Raw genomic sequence first — 15,784 nt, 5'->3', positions numbered from 1 at the left:
CGTAATGTAGACAAGAAAGGCAATACACAAAAGTATAAATAACTGAGAGTAACTACAGAAGAGCCCCAAAACAGCCCTCAAAGACTCCGTTTTGTGGGGTATGATTTAAACAACATCCAAATTTTTCAAACAAAAAATTAATTTCTGTGTTAGCTAAGGTTGTCACTCAACTAAACATGCCTTGAACCTTTTGAAGATACCTTTTTAAAAAAAAAAAAAATTCTCAACACAAGCAAAACAATCTGTACCACACCAATGACTTTTAAATCAACACCAACAATAAGAAATGCCAGATAAAAGTACAGTGTTAAAGAAACTGGATTTCCCATATTTTGAGGCATGAAACCTTTATATATATATATATATATATATGAGAGAATATGTTTACTTGGTTTAGGGAAGATAATTGCTGAGTGTTGGAACCTTACATATTTTTTATACAATACTAAGTGGCCCTTTAAAGGTACAGTATTTAACTTTTATAAACAATATTTTTTTTTACACATTCACACCCTCCCCCTTGCTTTGTGGAGAACTCTCCACATCAGAGCCTTTCATGAATACGCAGACTGTCTCGTCCCTTGTTTTGCTTTCCTTATCCTTGGTATAAAACGTATGTGTTGACTCTGCCTGGCCGAGCTTTTCACCCAGGCCTGCTTCATTATTGATTGTCCTACAAGCTCTCTGTATTGTACACAATATCTGAATAAACCTGATTGAGTGACTTCACCTGACAGTGCTTGGTAATTATTTTTTTTTCCCCCCCAACATCCGCATGGCCATTGCTAACGGCAGATAAACAGTTTTCCTGTAACGGTAAGTCATTTCTCTGGCATTAACACAACGAGCAGCACGTACATGAGCATGATTGAGAGTGCTGAGACTCTCCTCCTGGCTCTGATTGGTTGTTTCTGACTGGGAGCAGAGTATCTCTGAAGACGGCTGTCAGACCACAAGGAGGAAGCAGAGGATCTCAGTAATTTTTCAAAGATCATCTGTTTCATGTTATACTGTCAAAACATATTGACAGTTTTAACAAATATGTAAAAAAAAAAAGATATATATTGTTCATAAAAGAAAAGTTATACTGCAGCTTCAATGTATTGTACCTAAAAGATATACCTAGTTGGTTTCATGATGCAAAACCTGAAATCGCAATGCATTATATACATTAGTATTCACATTTTCTGTTCATAATGAAAAAAAAAAGAAAATTCAAATTCTTGTCATGAAATTGCATATCATTTTGATATGCAGTTTTGACCAATTTGACTAAATACTGGAAAATAATAATAAATTCATTATTTTCCTGGTCTTAAAAAGAAAAAAAAGTGTGCTTAAAAGCTAGACATGCGATTACAAAGAGCTCTGTACAGCTCAGGGAGACCAGCCAGGCACTTTTTAAATGTATTTTTTGCTGTGTTCCATTTCATTATTGGAAAACACATCAGTTTTCCCCCCAGCTGCTCTGCGGTGTAAGGAGGATTCCTGGACACGTAAGAGTGGGACTGATAAAGATAGAATTGATTCCAGCCAGCAGCAGCAGCAACCGTGAGGGGCTCAGTTTAGTCCTACAGCTAAACGTCTGGGTTTACTCCGTCTCCCTCTTTCTTGTCTAAAGGCAAGTTGTCACTAAGGCGACATCAATCTCGTGCCTCATGACTTCACACAACACGCCTTTCCCCCTGATGCCTTATCACATCATCTGGAGGCAAGATTAAACAGGTCACCACAAAGTTTTCTAAACCCAACAGGTAAAGAAAAGTATATAAAAAATATTAATGGATGGGCTCTGACTCTATTCTGTGAAAAAAAAAAAAAAACGTTTTGGAAAATCTCTCACATACATGTAACATGACAAATGTTAAACATACCTGTCAGAGGCACTGATGCTGATTTATAAACGCATTTTATTTCAGTTGTTTAATCCACGTAAAATTAAAGTTACTTATCTGACAACATGACACTGACAATGGCCAGTGGAGTGTGTACAGTGACATCGAGCAACACAGATTACAGACAAGTGATAACACACCACCTCACTCTTTCCTTCAAAATAAATAAGAAAAACTAAAAAAGTCTTTAAAAAGCAACAAGAAGAAACATGCAAACGTCTGTATGGGACTACAACACTAGTATCAAACATAAAATAAATATGAATAGCTTCTTAGATGATTTAAGTTTTACAATTTGTGTAACTGTATTTTCAGAATTAGAACAGCATGTAAAGTTTATTAAAATAAACACAGCCAATGTTGTATTTGAAGACGCTTTTCTTTTTTACTTATTCAAATGAAGAAAGTCATATTATGAGCTGGTGTGGAAAAGAAAGTACAAATTAAGAGTCCATTGTCCAAATTACTATGTTTGCATATGCAGCAGAAATACCATTAAGCATGTGATCCAAACAAACCGCACAAAACACCAAGAAAACAAGACATGTTATGAAACAGCTACATGTTGCCATAAAGAATCTCAAAATATTTTTCTTTCTAAGTTAATCTACAAGCAGAAACTCCCAAAGTTTACTTTAAAATAAATTCAATTCTGGTTTGCACTAATGGGAAACTTAATGAAAACCTATCTTGACACAATTGTTAAAAATTTGAAGAATATGAGGTAGAGAGAGAAAGAAGGCAAAAAAAAAAACAAGACGACAACAGATTAACAAAATCTGAAAATTCTGTCATCAGAAACTAGGAATCAATATAGAAAAATATTAACACAGAGAGTTAAGGATGCATAAGGTCCTTCGGTTTCCCTACAACGTTCAACGATCTCATCAGAAATGGTTTCAACAGAAGACAGGCTCTGAAGAAGCAGTTTTTACCCACAGCGGGGAATAGTCACAGTCAGAAGAACTACAGATGCCTCTGACTAAGCTAGAATATCCATGAAAAGTTATTCTATTTCACTAATTCAATTCAAGAACTGTATCCCATATTACACAGATTACATTGTTTTATTAAAGGATTTATTTTTAGTCACGGCTTTTACATCTAACGAAATCCCAAAACGAAGACTCTCAGAAACCAGAATATTATACAAAAACAATCAAGTTTGTCGGGGGAGGAAAGAATGAAGTGCCATGAAATGTACTATTAGACCACTCATCGGACTCTGAGTTCATGAAGCCAGAGTCAGCAGATGATACGGGTCCCCAAGTCATCAGTGTCTCTGGAAGCTTCACGTTGCATTGGACCTTCAAATTAAGGTTCTCCTGCTCTGGAACCTTAATTTACAGATGAAATATAAATTTTACTTCAACCTGGAAAGAGGAGTTTGCACCACTGATCAACAGTCCAGTTGATTTTCTCCTTACCCTAAATCAGAAACTACTTCCATGTCAGGTGGTTGTTGAAGCACTGACTCCAGTTGTAATGGCTTGAATGTTGAATGGGCTTTGCTTCACTGTCTTGGCTAAAGTTATGCAGCATTATTTATAACACATTCTTTCTATTAATATAGTTAATTTTACCCAGATTCTTTAGCTCTTTGCAGCTTAATGTGATCCCTAACCCTAACCCTTAATGTCCTAGCATAAGTTGTTGTCCCCATATTTTTGCAGGTCAGAACAAAACTTCCCATTGTTGTTTTTAAAATGTATTTTGTTTGTTTTAATGAAAGACTCTAAAGTCAGAGACACTGAATGTTAGAATATTAATTAATCCACAATAATCCAAATCAACAGGCATAACCACTTGAGGTATATAACTGTGTGTAATTAAGCTATATTAGAATTTCACTTTTTGAATTGCATGAGTAAAATAAATACACTTTTCAATGACACCCTAATTTATCTAGATGCACCTGTATGTACCTCAGTGAAGCAGACAAGCTAGCTCCCTAGAACACGGGCAAAACCAGAGCACTTTTTAGCATCATAATAACTTAAACTTTAAATATTTAATAGTAGTTGACTCAATGCTAGTGCACTGACTACCTACGATTCAACATTTTTAATACATCATCTTAAATATAACGTGGAACTAAAAGAACTGCAGGAACATCCAGAAGAGGAGGTACTCACAGTTATTCTCAAAGACCATCTTAAAAGTTTGAGTACATCAAAACAGAAACTTGAGATGATGTATGAAGAGTTTAAAAATTTGTACAAGCTTCCATATTCTATACTGTAAAAATCAATACCTTATTGCTAAAATATATTTAAGTTCAGGTACTTTTAAACCTTTTCTCAACGTACGACGATCCAAATTGAAATTTGATATTTAAATCAACTCCTACATCCAATGCAGTCACACAGAAAGGCATAAATGCATGCATTTCTTACGCAGACAATATGTAGAAATTGTTGTGAAAATAATCTGAATATACAACAAACCAAGGATAAGAGCAGACAATAAGAGGAGACAATAAGGGAAAAAATCATATTGTTATGAGTCCATCCATGCTCCAGTGAGCTCCTCGTTTCAATATAAATGAAGAAAGCTCGGCCTGAGGACAGCAGTGAGATATGCAGGCAGCCCACACATATCTGATGATGAACAGGCCTGCCTGCACATTCTAAAGAGAACACATTTTCCAGCTAGCCTTTCATAATTGTATTTTTTTTCCTTCCAAAAGGCCCTAGAGCCAGACTTGTATGCGCCATCTGAAGAGGTTGGTGTAGTAATGGGTCATAGTGATGCATTCATACTGGGACTAGCTTAATTGTATTATCAATCTCATCCAGACAGTGCTTCAGCCCCACAGCTCTGGACATGCTACTGTCAGACACTCTGCATTAGTACTGAATAGTGAGCCATGCAGGAGTGTAATCTTCACTCTCATCTGTTATCTGAGCTTAGGAAGCTAGGTTAGCTTACTGAATGATGTCTTATCAGAGTTTTCGACACCGTCATCTTCCGTTCTTCTCTGCTTTTTCCACAAACTTTTCCTCTGCCCTCATGTCCCTCTTTGCGCTAACTTTCTTCTTCTTTTCCTCTTTGGATCTACTATGTCAGTGACCACTGAATAAATACTTCTGTGTTAATTACATTAAGCCCAACAGTAACTACAAAGGCAGATGAAGTAGAAGGGTCCTTTGCTGTTCTGGCTCGATTATGTTTTGCACTCAAAACATTCCCCTCTCCAAATATCCTCTCTTCCTTCTTTTGAAGTAACCTTCTCCTGGCTTCCCTCTCATCATAAGTAGAAGTTCTAGAGGTAGAGAGGAATTTGGAGATAAAAGCACAAAGAGCCGAGGAGTCCTTCGCAAGCCTAAGGCAAGGAGAAGGTCAACAGGCCCGCTAAGAAGGGCTGTTATCATCCTGGTAACATGTTATCGGAGAGCCTGCAGTAGTGTTTATTTACAGTTACTGCTCCCTCTGGGTGCACACTTAAAGGCCTGGGGCTGATTGGTCCGTAATGAGTTTAGAAAAGCAGGGAGCCGATGCAAGACAAGAAGTGAAACAAGAGGCAAGACATTACTTGCCAATAACCAATAAGTCAAAAACCAAATTGGTATAAAAACCTTTTCTACACATGTGCCAAGGAGTCTTGTCATTCAAGTAAATTTTTACAGTTTACAGTAAAAAAAATGTATGCGCATGCAAGCAAGTGTACTAATAAAAGGATCCTGATCTGAAATATTGACCCTCAAGGGAAAAATGCTGTTGGTACATAAGACACCAGCCTTCAATCTATCTTTTTTTTTTTTTGCTTACCCTCTAACTTATTTTTTCATTGTTGATCAGATTGTTTTATATTAAACAAGCAGAGAAGTGAAGTGGCTAGAAGCCAAGCCATAAAGCGAGCAGTGCTGGACACTGTTCAAAATGCTTGGCAGGAAACCAGTGAATTTTCTAATCTTTGTTTTACCTGATAATGCTACCAAACGGGGTGCAACGCAGAAAAAATAAGAAAAGTAATACGCAGGTACTATATACATATAATAAAGCCAAGGTAATGTCTGTTTCCCTTCCAAGAAAATTCAATTTCAGAAAATCAGTCCAATGATAAGATAATTACTGCATAATTTCAAACATGGAAATTAAGATAATGTTTGTTTGTTTGTTATAGTATAATTTTAGGGTAAATTAACAACAGTTAAAGAAGGATAAAAAGAAAAAGATATCACTCACAGAACTGAATCTTCATTTCAGCAAATGAAATACAGTCAACAGGTCAAATTAAAATCACAGGGAGGATGTAAAATATCTATGTATGGTTGTTAAATGATTTTTGCACTACTGTTAGCAATATGTCCCTACATCTGAAAGAGAAAACGGAAACTGAGCAATTTTACAAAGTCACTAAAATTACTACAGCTTCACATAGCGCTGGTAACCGCGGACTGCTCACCAGTATCAAGGTATACCATTTTAGGTTTTAAACAGAGACTGTGTCAACGCCAGTATTCCCTGACCTGTCATTGTCTGAGCCTGTTAACTTACTCTAACAAGTAGGTGGTGTTTTCAGTCTGATCCTTGCTGTGTGTTGGGTGGTAAACATACGCCAATTTGGCTGTAAGGAAGTTTAAAGCAAACATGCCAGTAATCTATGTGATTGCTATAAACTTACTATAGGCTATTTTCAAATCCCAGTCGCATTCGCTAAAACCAAGGCGTTGGAAATGGCTGTGGAAACATACGCCTTTTACTTTGAGTAGAGCCCCCGCATCATATGAGCCTCGTTTTAAAGCAACCTATATTCTTTCACAATGCTGTTCCCGTCAGTGTTTCACCCGTCACTGTGCAAGTATTTTTTTTTTTTTGTACATGAATTTGTGTTATCAAACAAACCCTGGCACATCAATGAAGCTGATCTCAGAGCGACGTTGTCTACATAAATCAGCAGAATAAACACAGGCAGCTTGAAAAACATGAACCACTAAAGCATTACAAATCCTTACCATTTTCTCAAACTGCACAATCTTGTCTCAGAAGAAAAATGAGGCGCCTGCTCAGAAACTGTGTTTATGGTGTCAGGAATTGCAAGGAAATAAATTACTGGATGAATCATTGGAGCCTGGTGTGCGAGCATAACTTGTGCAATGAGGAAATCAGGTTGCAGTAATATTCACTTTTGACACACTTATATTATGATGCTAGAAGCAGGCTTTGAGCCAATGAGTAGTGAAGTTCCAAAAATGCAGAGAACACAAAAACAGCCTGGAGCTGGATTTAGAAAAAAAACTTGGACTCATTTGAGTCAGACCACCTCCCTCGGTACAGATGAAGTAACAACAATGCCAATTTTGAGTTATAAACATGCCATTTTCCATAATATCAAGTGTGTGAGTTTTTCCTCCCGTCAACCTTTCCAAATCTCATTGTCACACCGTGTGTATCGTTGATAATAAAATCCTTTCATTACTCAAAATTTTCAAAACAGCTCGCTGCTGCTAGCATTTAGTGACATTTTGAAAAGATGAGGTACTGACGGGGTTTCTTACGGGTAGACCATATCAGAGCCATCAACAATTAACTTACAAAACACAGAGGTTGTTTGTACTACTTCCTGGCATCCCCAAACACTAAATTTGAGCCAATGTGTTCAGTCAGTGATTAGACATAACCATGCGCAACACCCCTGAATGTCAGACAAGATTATCAGTCTGCTTTTCATGAAATGACACTGATATGTTCCATGGCAAAACAGACTGTCACGCCACCACCAGGCCCACATGATAAAGACAACAGATGAATTCAGTTTTGTGTCACTTCCTTCTAACAAATTGCCATGCCTCCTTTGGGGGAAACATATCTGCCATGATTTGAATGGGAGTCAATGCAACTTCTGAGCTGTTTGGAGCAAACGAAGCTCAAGGTGTTTGGATATCATGCCACACAAAGCAAACAATTACATTGTAGTGATTGATTTAGCAAAGTTAGATAGAAAGACTTTCAAACAATCTAATTTCCCTCTGGGATTAATAAAGCATTTTTGAATTCAATTCAATTCAATAAAGAACCACAGCAGAAGCAGGTTGGAGTGAGAATAAGTTTTCCCCTTAAAATGTTTCAGCCTATTCCTCAGCACTGGGTGGCTCAGTTGGTAGAGCACACACACCATGTGCAAAGGTAGTCCTGTAGTCCTTAATGTAGTTGTTCTGGTTTCGACTTGCAGCATCCCCAGCCACTAAAACTGAGCCAATGTATTCAGTCAGTGATTAGATATAACCATGTTAAACGAAAGTCAAGATACTTGGACAGAAATTACATTTGTTTGCTAATTGTATGCTTCTACTGCACAAAAATAACACATTGATTCGCAATCGATTCATTGGTTCAACATTCACCCCAGAGGGAACATGGTCACTGTACTTTAGCTAAAAACCCAGATGTTTAACCAGCATGCAGCTAGATGTATTAAGATTGTCTCCACAACACATTATAGCTTAGTCATCCCTCCTACAATTATTCAAAAATACTAATAATAAATGTTTTAAACACACATGACATGAGCTTTTTTTTCCACTTTCCAGAACTTTGACGAAAGCTTACTGTAAGGGTTAATTCAATATAAGAGGGTACGTGAGAGGGCATGGATAGAGTAATAAAAATAACAATACTGTCCGGAGAAAGTCAAAGATGGGATATGAGAGGAGTAAAAAGAAAACAAAAACAGACAATAATAATAAAGAGTAATCTCTTATGGTTACAAATGGTCTGTAAATAGCATAAATCAGAAGCAATAGTCTTTCCAGCAGTCCCAAGACAGCTCCAATTTATCTCCATACTTTGTTCCTGACTGAAAAGAATGAGCGAGAAGAGAAAACTGCTAAAAGGGAAAACTGGAGAGGCCATTTAGTGATTTGAGCGGTGAAACTTCTCTGCTGCCAAGGACATGTAACAGAGAGGGAGAGAGAAAGAGAGAGAGCCTGGAAGAGTCTCTCAATACATCAGACATCAGGAGTGATTCAGACAAGTAGCGCCGCCTTTGAAAGGCCCATAAAGACGAGTCATTCTGAGACTGGTGAGCAATACAAAACAAAAAACATCCATAAATTGTATGACTTTGCATTGCAAAATACAAAGTAGAATTTTTATGCGTAGGTAGAATGGTGGCAAAAAAATAACAAATCTTGATTTCACTTATGCTGATTTACAAAACAGAAAAATATGCTAATAAAGAAATATGCCACTTCTATTTTGGGGTGCTTTTCCATCAGAACTATTTCATAAAAAAAGAGAGAGAGAAATGAAGTGTTGCAGAGACCTGCATACTCACAGCATGTTTCAGACTCTTCAAGTCAGTCATTGTGAGTATTAGGCTTCATTGTAAAAACCTCTCGCTCTTATTTAATCAATAGAAACTTGACTATCTTGATTCATAGCATAATCTGGAGTACAGGAATATCTCCTGACAACCCCAGCTGATTTTTATACACCAAACGCCAACCATCCCACTAATAATCCATGTTTTCTTTTCATCTGTACTACCAAAATTATTTTCTATCTGACATGCACAAGTTCTATGTTTCATGAGTTTTCCCTCTGTCAAGTTATAACTCTATTTATTTGGGGGGTTTTTTAGAGAGTGAAGCAGGCCAAAAAAAAAGAAAAAGATAAGGCCACATATATTAAATACAGTGCACGCAGAGAAAAAAAAAAACAAACATGTTGGGATGAATACAAACAGGCACACACAATGAAAAATATCCTGTGAATGCACATGAAAGAAAGTAGCTTGACTTCAGTAATGGGGACTGTTTCTGACACCTGTCCTAGTTTATAAAAGTAGGCTGATTCCCACCTTGACGAAAACACACAATCTGTCACAGTAGTTCTGTGATTTGACCAGAGAGTTCTGACTTGAATGATGCAAGTCAGTGACTCGATGCAATCTGCTGGGTTTGCTTGAACAGAAACGTTTTAACTAATTTGAATAATAAACTGAACTTGACTGCTGTGTTTGATAACTAGGACAAATTCAGAATGTATATAACTGCCTTGAAATATGCTTGTAGGATTGTACTGAACTGCCTTTTTCTCTGAAAAGTGCATGGAGACGGCATGTTTAGAACTGAGAGCATAAAAAGAAAACTGAACTGAATAAAAGAATCAAACGAATGACCAAATACTAAACTTAGTAAGTCAGACAACTCAAAATGGTGTAAGTGGTGGTAACAACACTTTGACCGATTTGAACAAATTCAGGACATGTTTCCGTCATCGGCTACAACTTTGAGACCAAAAAGGTTTTTGGTAAGTTTGAGGTCTTCATGATTCTAATGTAAGACGGGATGAATCTATGAGCTGAGCTTATCAATGGATCCCATTAAACACTTGCCACTCCTGAGGACTTTCTTTCATATTGTAAGTCATTATTGACAGAGAGTAGTATGACGAATCAATGAGGGCTTAATTACATTTGAAGAACAGTCCAGAGGTGAAGCAAAACAAAGCCACCACTGTCTGCTTCCTGTCAAGCCTTTGATGCAATTTTCCTCACCACCACGATCTACTTTTAAGCCTTGGCTAAGTGCGAGTGAGCAACGAAACAAATGTGAAAAGATAAGATAAGAATGTAATTTCAATTTTCAAAACAAAACAAAAAATAATAATAATTATGCAAAAATAATTATCAGCCACTAAAAGAAACAAAGGCCTGGAACTTAATGTTTAAAGATTAGGGAAAATCTTCTCATTTCTATTGTTCTGTAAGGAGAAATCACTTCCTCATCTGTTCAGCAAATTCCATTTGAATATATATAATTCCATTTGTATACATTAAGGAAAGCAACACAATTCTATTAGTTGTCATAAGATGTCAGTTTAAAAACAGACCTTTAAAGGTTTCAGTACCCAAAACTAACAATCAAAGTCATTATGCATTTGCTGTATGAAGGTCTGCTGACCATCTCTGACTTCGTTAGCACATAGCTTGAAAAAAGGGAGGTGAGCACAATCTAAATTTAAATGAGGTTTTACACATTCGGCGAAGAATTTATATGACCAGTTTCCACTTGAATAAATATATATTTATTCTTTTTATGCTAACACAACAAAAAAAAACTATGTATTGTAAGAGTGCAGAGTATGTTGATAGCAACAAGAGGGAGGCATTAAACCTCATGTTATGTTAGCATGAAATTTTAATAAAAGACGTGTAAATTTTTATTTTACAGACAGTAAATCAGACTGAAACTGTCCTGTTTTAGGGTCAGTTAGAACTATAAAATTTTTTTCAATTTGCTAAGTGAAAGAATGAAATAAGAAATCTTATTTAGTCGTGGTTTCCAAATGCTCTTAAGAAGAAATACCTTAGTTTCTGGAGACATGTCTGGTGCCCTAATGAACCTAAAATTAAAATGTTTGATAATAACGATGGTCTGCACAATGGGTATAGATAATGGGCGGAAATAATAACCACATTGGAACATTTGGGGGGGGAAGGAGCATGCTTGCAAGCTTAGCAACATCATCCCACCAACAAAGTACCAAGGTGGAAGCATCATGCTGTGTGGCTGATGCAGACCAGTTTGTGCTCTGAAAGTAGATGACATCAAGAGGAAAGAACATCTGAAGCAAACAGCTTGAGTTGAGACATCACTCAGGAAGGTAAAGCTTTCACAGAAATAGTTCATGGAAAAATAAATGGAAAATGAACCCAAGCATACCACTAAATTAGTTACACATTAGCTAAAAGATAAGATAACCAAAAAAGACAAGCCTACAAGCTCTGGAGAAGCCATCACAATGCCCTGATCTCAGTCTTAGAGAAAATTTGTGGGTGTGAGCAGACAAGCTGGCATTTGGTTGAAAATGTATAAAATTCCCTCATGCTTACACAATTGACTTTAATTTCATGGTTGTCAGAAGTATCTCAGGTATCAGAACATGTGACAAATTGCATCTCGTTTCTACAGGGTTTCCTGTAATCTTATGTGGGCATTTCACTACTTTTGGTTTTTGTTCTTCAAATTCTCCCTTTGTCGTTTTGCATACCCCTTTCTTACATACAAATGGCCATGAAACAGACTATTTTCACAAAACAACTGTAACATCATCACAATGATACAATAAACATTTTTTCTTCGCACTTTATTATCTACCATTTCCACTGACAAGGCTACAAAAGTTTTTCCAGGGGCTTCATGTTTGAACTTTTAACATTTCTATTCAAATACATGTAAATATGGAACACAATTTTATTTAATAAGGAAACGTTGTATGGCTGCTTAGAGGACAGACGCAGTACTGCATTAAGCAGCAAAAACCTTCTAAACACAGAGGGAGATTATTCAAGTCCATTGTCCAGACTTCCTAGTTACATGGTGAGACAACAGTGGGTAAATAGAAACAGAAAAAGCACACAGCATCCCATAAGTAATGTGGATAAAACTGGTGATGATTAAGTGAAACAGTCGCAGAATATTAATTTGACATTTGCTCAAAAATATCAATTTACACCCCGTTATAACTTTGGTAATGCATTTATTGGAAAGAGATTAATATCAATACCATAAATCATTCAGGAGATACAACCAGAGCGAGGCATACTCGCATGTTAGCTGATCTCTGTGTGGGAGCTATGCACCTATTAATCAATGTCCCTGCTCCTCTGGCCATGACATCAGGGGAAAAGGCAAATTTATAAAAAGGCCAATAATCACACTGATACCTCAAAAAGTAACATACTTAGATGTCTATGCAGTGGTGCTATCTATTTCCACTGACCTTCGCAAGGTTCTTGTCTGTGCAAAACTGATTGCTAGCTTCTGCATTTTCTTATCCCTTTGATGCCTTTGCTTGATTAGTTTTATGCATTATGCAGACAACATGCACCAAAAGTGACAACAAAGGAAATCTGATTGTGTTTTCAGAATACTAACTATTTTGGCCATGTTTTCATTGATAATGACACCAAGGTCAGCCATTAATAAATGTTAAGCACAGTGAAAAAAGCTTGCTTTTTTATAGTCAAAAGGTTACAAGCGCTATTTGATGAACTTCCCTTTAAACTCTGACTTGGGGCAAACATTTTGGGCAACTTTTCACAATAGTTTGCTGGAACTTTTGCCCATGCAAAACCCTCCTTGTTTGAATACAAATGTTCATTTCTGACTATGAATTTCTCTTGAAATTGAGATCAGAGCTTTGCGATGGAACTTCAGAACATTGACTTTGTTATCCTTAAACCACACTGTAGAATTCTTTTAGAATTATTTTATACATGAAAAAGTTCTACTTCCACTGGGAGATTTCTTTGTCCTAATTAAATGGGAAAGAAAGCTGCTATTTGTGAAACAATATGTCATAGGAATAGTTTAAAATCAATATTACAGAATTATTGACTTAAAACAAGCTCTTATGTCTTGCTGAAAAGTTAGCTGTTGGTTAGTTTTGTCTTCAAGTGTACTAAGAGATATGTACTAGAAATCAGAATCAGACAAAAATGCTTGGTAAAATTTAGTATTTTTGAAGTGTATTTCATGAAAGGGGGTTATATTTGTGCTAATGCTAATGAACGTGGCATCTTATGAATCTGACAAATTTTTTCAAAGAAAAGACAGACTTGTAAAGGACGACATTTCTTTTCCTAACATTTCGCTGATTTGTTTGGATTTTTCTATGAAATACAGAAATGTGTGAAACTTATTTCTTTCATTTTACTGGTACTTAGCAAACAAATAATTTTAACCAATCTTAATTGAGCTAGAACAGGAAATGTAGTCCGATTTAATATCAGAAGATGAAAAAAGCTGTCAGTTTATACAGCGTATGTAATTAACTGGCATTATTTATTTTGCTACATACAAATTGTCTGAATTTAGTATGGCATTCTCCAAAGCCAATGATCCATCGCAGTTAGTGTAGGGGAAATATTTACTAAACATTTTCAGATATTGTTTTTCAGTGTTGCTACTCACCACTCTCAAAGCAAGCATCAAAAATCAGATGTCCTTTCCGTAGAGGTCCTGTGTATCCAGGTGGACTTATTGTCAGCTTGTTGACATTCCCTCCTAAGGATTCTTCCCCTCCAGCTTCATTTTCTGCAGAACAAGCAAAACATGGTGAATTTACATAAGTCTGACTTTTCTTTAAGATTTTCTATAAAACTCAGCAGCAGCAGTTGATTTATTTTATATAAAAATGTACTATTCATACATGATTTAATCTTTTATATCATTTAATACAGCTCTTTTTAATGTAAAAAAATGGAGTAAAAGAATCTGTGTAGAAAAAGTACTGCATCAACTCATATTAATTAATTTGCACTAATAATTTCAATGCATACTTCCCAGTTCCTATATGATTACTGAGGGAACACATAGTCACATATGATCAGAGGTGAGTAGAATTGTATTAGTTTTACACTTTTATTTGGAAAAGTGTTTGCTCTGTCAGAATTTGTTGATTTGTCATTGTAATTTTTTATAAAGTCTTTGAAATGAAATAATTTACACTAAACTTTATATTTTTGTCTATCCGATGACAGCATTTTTAAATATTAAATTAGATGTTATGATCTGTTACTCAGTTCATGGGAAACCTTTCATAAAATACGTTTTTACTCTTACTTGACTAATGTCCTTGATGGTTACTATTTACTATTCATGAGTATAAATATGCTGAAGTAGTGCTTTTACTGGATTACAATTTTATGGCCACTCCCAATTTAAAAAAAAAAAATGTACCAGCGTGTTAAAGGGGTGCTACAGTTATTCTCTGAATTAGAGCTCTCAGATGAGGAAAGATAGTTTGTCTTGTTGCGAGATCGGAGCATCTCTCTAAGGACGCCACTCTGCTAACTCCTGTGTCAAGATGAGAGGGCTGAAAATAAACACACGTGTGCACAGGTGTAGTCTACCTAAAGATACTGTACAGCCGGTGAAAGACATGCAAATGCCATATAAGTTGCAGTGGTAGCACAAACTGTGGACAGTTGTTTGAAGTTTACTTATTACTTTCCAGAAAAAAATCGCTTAGTGTGGCTTTAACTTAGAAGCATAGAAGCAACCTTTTGCTATTATTAGCTGCACTATAATCCAGCTAGTTAGCACCATGCTCATTGCACCTGTGATGCTGTTTTTTCGTGAAGTAACTAAACGGTTTGCATATTCTACAATGCAATAAATGGCTGATAGTCAAGTTAGCTCAAAAACTGCTAACTTGACCATCTGTGTCGTAATTCTATGTTTACATCTTTTAACCTGCTAGCTTGGCGATTAGCATACCGAGCAACAGCGTACGTTTAAAGACTCTCCGACGGCTACAAAGACCCGCTTGCTATTCGCCAGGCAGCAGGGCGGCGAGGCATCTCTTTTTGCTGCGTAAAGGTGAGGATAAAGCAATGTAAAGCTCGTATTTACACACCAGTCTTGACGGCTCTGTCAGTGTTTTCCTCCATCTTCCTCTCCATCAGCACAGCGGACGCTTTTAGTGCGTTGCTACGGCAACGGAGAATGAGCAAGAGAGGAGAGGTCGCTCTGTACTGCAAGCAGTTCTGTGCAGGTATGTTCCCTTCAGTAGATCATTTTGTGCCCTCGCAAAAAAAAAAAAAAAATGCACAACTGATTTAAAATAACAAAAGACGGTTCGGTTGTGTTTAATAAGTATGGCTGCATGTTTACCTGAAACATAAGTGTAATTCAAAGTTGCGTGCCTCGAAGTGGCATAATGCCGCGATAAAGCCCTGATTTATTTTCCAAAAGTAAACTGAAGAATCAGTGTGTAATGTCAATGTTCAGCATTGTGTCAGAAACTGGCAGCATTAGTATTCTGCACATAGCAATATTACAAGCCAAGGCTTCCATTGACACTGCAGGGCAATCTGTATACTGGGCATAATTCAGTTTTATCACTGCCATACCTGAAATAAAACCCATTTTAAT

At 36.5% G+C, this 15,784-nt stretch overlaps 1 protein-coding gene across 2 annotated transcripts in view; it reads right to left on the bottom strand.

Moving 5' to 3' along the window:
- agbl4 (AGBL carboxypeptidase 4) overlaps positions 1-15,399 on the bottom strand; it is a 327,718-nt gene extending 312,319 nt beyond the window's left edge. For both annotated transcript variants that reach the window (XM_008407873.2, XM_081606423.1), the window contains exons 1-2: positions 15,267-15,399; positions 13,820-13,942 (exon numbers count right to left, since the gene is read on the bottom strand). In XM_008407873.2, coding sequence (XP_008406095.1) covers positions 13,820-13,942; positions 15,267-15,312 — 169 coding nt within the window. In that variant the 5' untranslated portion in view covers positions 15,313-15,399. The remainder of the gene's footprint in view (positions 1-13,819; positions 13,943-15,266) is intronic.
- Positions 15,400-15,784: the final 385 nt, after the last annotated feature.

Source organism: Poecilia reticulata, chromosome 4, assembly GCF_904066995.2.
Source record: "Poecilia reticulata chromosome 4, P_reticulata-male-v2, whole genome shotgun sequence".
Classification (NCBI taxonomy): domain Eukaryota; kingdom Metazoa; phylum Chordata; class Actinopteri; order Cyprinodontiformes; family Poeciliidae; genus Poecilia; species Poecilia reticulata.
Note: the sequence above shows the minus strand (reverse complement) of the source record. Positions and strands in the feature narration are given on the sequence as shown.